This window comes from Malurus melanocephalus, unplaced genomic scaffold (assembly GCF_030028575.1).
Source record: "Malurus melanocephalus ecotype Western Australia unplaced genomic scaffold, MMel_1.1 scaffold_542, whole genome shotgun sequence".
Lineage (NCBI taxonomy): Eukaryota > Metazoa > Chordata > Aves > Passeriformes > Maluridae > Malurus > Malurus melanocephalus.
In genome coordinates this window covers 29488-34715 of record NW_026623774.1, presented here as the reverse complement: position 1 = coordinate 34715, position 5228 = coordinate 29488, and the positions used below count along the sequence as shown (strand labels likewise).

General features: G+C 46.6%; 2 protein-coding genes across 2 annotated transcripts in view; one reads left to right on the top strand and one right to left on the bottom strand.

Annotated features, from left to right (window-relative positions):
- Positions 1-5228, bottom strand: part of SYN2 (synapsin II) — a gene marked incomplete at its 5' end in the record, with an annotated part of 103799 nt that overhangs the window by 69328 nt on the left and 29243 nt on the right. The window lies entirely within an intron of this gene.
- The window catches only part of TIMP4 (TIMP metallopeptidase inhibitor 4), a 28672-nt gene continuing 25565 nt past the window's right edge, over positions 2122-5228 (top strand). The window contains 2 exon segments of the mRNA XM_057381959.1: positions 2122-2373; positions 2375-2580. Of these exon segments, the coding sequence (XP_057237942.1) occupies positions 2270-2373; positions 2375-2580 (310 nt within the window). The 5' untranslated portion in view covers positions 2122-2269.

The following is a 5228-nucleotide window of genomic DNA, read 5'->3' as shown; positions in this document are numbered from 1 at the left end:
ATATGTCAATATATTCATATATCAATATATTTTATTAAATTATAGGAATAACATATAATATATTAAATACTATATATAAATAGATATATATTAGTTAGGTGTGATCATACTTTAAATATTCCATATATTCATGTATCAATATATTATATTTAAGTATAGATATAACATGATAAATCATTTATATATAAATATATTTATAYTATTTAGKTGTGATCATACTTTAAATGTTCCACCCGTGTGCAGAGGGTTTTGAGGGGCTCTCAGAAACTCAACTGAATTATCCCTGAAGGCAACWCTAGGTAAGATCATAATTAATACATCCTCATGCCATTAGCACAATTAACAGATGAGATTTAGCTTCAGCATTTTTGCATTCCCTCACATTGAGAGGAAAGCATTTCATTCTCATCTACATCCAGAAGATAGTAAACAGCTAATTTTTAACTGGACCCAAAATAATTTTTAAATGTTCTGACCTTAGTATTTTTCTACTGATTACTCAATTAGTTTTATTGACTGGATGTAAAAGTCTTTAGGACAGGCAGAGCACAGCTGGATGTGCTGTTCTGGAGAATCCTGGACAAAATGTGCCTCAGGGACACGTAGAGGCGAGTTTTTGCCCAGCATATTTCTTAATTATTTGGATTTTACAGGAGCAGCCCTCAAATGGATCTTTTTAGATCATCTATAACGTAACCTTGTGATGTCATATGGAAACCAATCAATCAATGGCTCCCAATTAATTCCTTCATCACTTCCCAGCCCTACTAAGTGAGGTTTGGAAATCAATAATCAATAATCAATAACCAATAGTCAATAATCAGGAGTGCTGATCACCGAGGCCCTGACACACTTGCCTGGGGGGTTCCACTGCCTTCCCGTGCAAGTTTTCAGCCCTTTTTATCTTTCCCTCACATGAAAGAAGTCAGTATTTCCAGCCAAAAACAGAGATGTTAACAGGTCTAAATTATTTTCAGGAGTTAGTCCCGGGCTTGGATCCAGCCTTCTGATTTGAAGCCAAAACTTCAGACAGGAAAAGTAAAAAAAATCAGAGTATGACTACGTGAAATTGGGACGTGGTGTACAGGATTCCTGGCTCAGTGGTCAGTGTGGCTCTAAAGTCCAAAAACGAGACTCAGCTCTAATAATTCTGAATATTTGTGCATTTTTTTTTTTTTTCTGACAGAGTGTGTCTTGAGGGGCATGGGAGTTAAAAAGAAAAAGAATCAGAGCAGTAGKATTTGTATAACTGCTCAGAAATGAAATAAATCTGCTGCTGTGAAACACGTACACATCTCTCTAAAGGTAACGAGCTGCTCTGGGCACATCTAAACCTCAGCCCCAACAAAATACATTTTCATGAGCCTGGACTGGAACGGTTCAGGCCACAGTAATGAATTTTCAATTCCTAGGCTCGRTCTGGGCTGTGACAAAACGCAGATTTATTTATGCAGCCCTGTCCTGCATGTCAATCTGGAGATGTTCTTCATTACTCTCTAATCAAACCCCGGCTTGCTTCCTCATGAAACGATTTTCTTCATAAAGGGAGGGTGCCCACGGGTTACACAAATCCAGATTGCCACAGCAACCAAAGCTCGGAAGGTGAAAAGGATTCCTGAACTCCGCGTTTCTGTCTGAATTCCACTTACAGCACCAGCCAGGAAATCCAGGCTCGGATCTGTGCGGGGCAGGATTTGCATTAATGAGGAACACAGGGAAAGAGCCGTGCCTCCCAAATACACAACCGGGATAGTTTTCCTTGCTGTTTTAAATTAAATCTGGGATGAATTTTTTTTTTTTTGTTTTCAAATGCCTTTTATTGCAGCTTTTATTGGCGATTCGTTWTTCCCTGTAACCAGCAATTGTTGGGGGCTCACAAGCGGAGCATTGAGAGTTTCCTTTCCATGAATGAAGTTCTGTCCAGGCTGCGAGCAGGAAAATGCCCAGAAGAGCAGGGGAAGCTCGGGGGCTGCGGATGCGCACGGAGCTGAGAACAGGACAGCTTTGTTAACCTCGCCCGAAATGAGATCGCCCGGCTGCCTTTSAAACCCAAAGTGGAAGCAAACTTCCCAGAACGAGATCAAGCCGCCGGAAAATCAGCTTGGGATCCTCGTCAAAGGCGTGTTTGCGGAGGCTTTTCGGTGATTAACATTGCCACTCCCGCGCTGGCGGCCGAGGTGCCCTCGCTCGGTGTCACCAATGATGCGCTTTTCCCGCAAGGGAAGGCGGAGCCGGGGCCGGCCGCCGGGGCCATAAATAAGAGGGTCCCATGTCAGGGAAATTTGGAGCCCGTGAGCGGCGGCAGCGCTCGGAGCAAACACCGCGGAGCGAGCATGGCCCAGAGCGCATCACCGAGCGGCCGGGACAGCGCCGGGACAGCGCCCCGCCATCCTTCCCCGGCCCGGAGCGGGACCCCGGCGGGCAGTGGGAGCCCCGGCAACCCCGGCAGCTCCGGAAGCTCCGGGGGAACCGGGGGAGCGCTGCGGCCGCTGCTGCTGGCGCTGCTGCTGCCCGCGGCCGTGTCCGGCTGTAGCTGCGCCCCCGCGCACCCGCAGCAGCTGCTCTGCGATGCTGCCATCGGTGAGTCCGCCCGCGACCCCTCCATCGCCCCCGAACCGAGCCCTTGGGTGGGGACAGTGTGGGGAATGGGTGCTGGGGGCTGGGAGATGCTCTGCACATCCTTTTCATGGGGGGAGTTATGGGGAATGGGTGCTGGGAACCGCTCTGCACATCTCTTTCATAGGGGGAGTTATGGAGGAATGAGTGCTGAGAATGGTTCTGCACATCCCTCTCACATGGGAAGTTTATGGGAGATGGGTTCTGGGAGCAGCTCTGCACATCCCTTTGCCAGGAGAGTTATGGGGGAATGGGTGCTGGGTGCTGAGAGCTACTCTGCACATCCCTTTCACAGGGGGAGTTATGGAGGAATGACTGCTGAGAATGGTTCTGCACATCCCTCTCACATGGGAAGTTTATGGGAGATGGGTTCTGGGAGCAGCTCTGCACATCCCTTTGCCAGGAGAGTTATGGGGGAATGGGTGCTGGGTGCTGAGAGCTACTCTGCACATCCCTTTCACAGGGGGAGTTATGGAGGAATGACTGCTGAGAATGGTTCTGCACATCCCTCTCACATGGGAAGTTTATGGGAGATGGGTTCTGGGAGCAGCTCTGCACATCCCTTTGCCAGGAGAGTTATGGGGGAATGGGTGCTGGGTGCTGAGAGCTACTCTGCACATCCCTTTCACAGGGGGAGTTATGGAGGAATGAGTGCTGAGAATGGTTCTGCACATCCCTCTCACATGGGAAGTTTATGGGAGATGGGTTCTGGGAGCAGCTCTGCACATCCCTTTGCCAGGAGAGTTATGGGGGAATGGGTGCTGGGAGCTGCTCTGCACATGCCTTGTGAGGGGAGAATTATGGGGAATGGGTGCTGGGAGTTGTTCTGTGCATCTCTTTCATCGGGGAAGTTCTGGGGAATGGGTGCTGGGAGCTGCTTTGCACATCCCTTTCATAGGGGGAGTTATGGGGGAATGAGTGCTGGGAGTTGTTCTGCACATCCCTTTGCCAGAGAAGGTTATGGAGAGGTGGATGCCAGGAGTTGTTCCACTTCCAGAATTTTTTGTGGTTATGAATTGCTGGGATTGCTGGGTTAGAGAGTGGCTTTATTTTTTTTTTAAAAAAAACCTTTTAATATATTTATATACTGGCTCCTAACTTAGAGAACACCTGAGCTTTGCCTACTCATAGCAGTGTCTGCAACAGGATATTCTATCTAAATATGCTTGCCGAGTGTAAATAGTGCATATTGATATTTTTGTAGCACCTTTGGAAGGAAAAAAAAAAACCTAAAAAGCAAAGGGACGCTAAGTATAAGCCCCCGGTGCTAACTTGCTGAAACTTTTGATCTTTGTTCTGCTRCGCTGTACTTTCTTTAATTTATTCTTGCGTTTTTCTGTCATTTTCTGGAGCAGGRAACTGCTAGGCCCTGTATTTTCTGTGGGTAAACTGGATAGAGCAGCTCAGTGTGAATTTAACTTCCCAGTCTTTGGGCAATTGTGCTCCGTGAAAGCTGGGYAGCACCGTGCCTGTCAAACAACGTATAGAGAGAGCCTAAAGATCACAAAATTAGGCTGCACGGGGATGAGAAAATGTGACATTTTGCAGCCTTTTGATTCCATTAGCTCGGGCTAAGTGAGGCTGGTCAGCTTCCATCGGGTGTGAACAGTAAATGTAGAACATGGGTTTCCAAAGTGCCACGGAATTAGCATCTCTATGGGGCGGGCTGCTCCTTCTGCATACTGATTCATTGCTTTCAGGCCCTGACAGAAAATCTTTGTGGCCATGGCAGACCCCGAGCTCTGTTTGTGGCCATCAGTTAAATTGGTTTTTAATCTGCTGTGTGTTCAGCGATCTCTTTCATGGGTGTACCTACAGCAGGCATTGCACACTTGGGGGTGTTTGAGGGGCGAAGGGAAATAAAAATCGGGCTACAACTAAAGAAATGTGAATTAACTGCTGTGCTCTGCTGCATTCCTGTGCGTGAGAAAGTGACGACTTTTCAACACTCTTTGATGCAATAGTTTTCCAAAATTAACCATTTTACGGTATAGAGGAAACTTAAAATATCCATTAGGGACCACCTTCCTCAGGGAAGCCATTCTGRTGATGTAGATCCAGATTGACTCAATTCTTAGATGTATTTTGCAAATAGTAACTATATAATTATATGGTAACWATTTATAGTAACTATAAATAAAAAGTAAAGCTACTTTTCATTTAAATCCTGAAGATAGCTTTGTGTTACAATGTTTGGACTCCATGCTCATCTCACCCCTATAAATACTCCTATCTAAGTAAACTTCCCCTCTTGGYTGAGGAATGTTTATGTCAAGGATCCCTTTGTTCACTATTTCTGATTCTAAAATAGCATTTCTGTGCATTATAAAATGACACATGAAGGCAATTCTTCCCATAAATACGTGCGCGCACATTTTTGTGTGTGCATTTGCATAGACACACACATACACACACAAAACCCTCTCTGAGCATTTATGGCAGAATTACTGGATGTGCTCCGGCCACAGAGTTTTGCACAAACGCAGCGCGATCCCTTTGAAGGAGCTGGAGTTTGCGGCGTGAGAGGAAAGCGCAGCTTTGGCAGGGGCAGCTGCCAGAGCCTTTGTGCCCGGCAGAGGAGCTGTGCCCGGGGAAGGGCAGCTCAGACACTG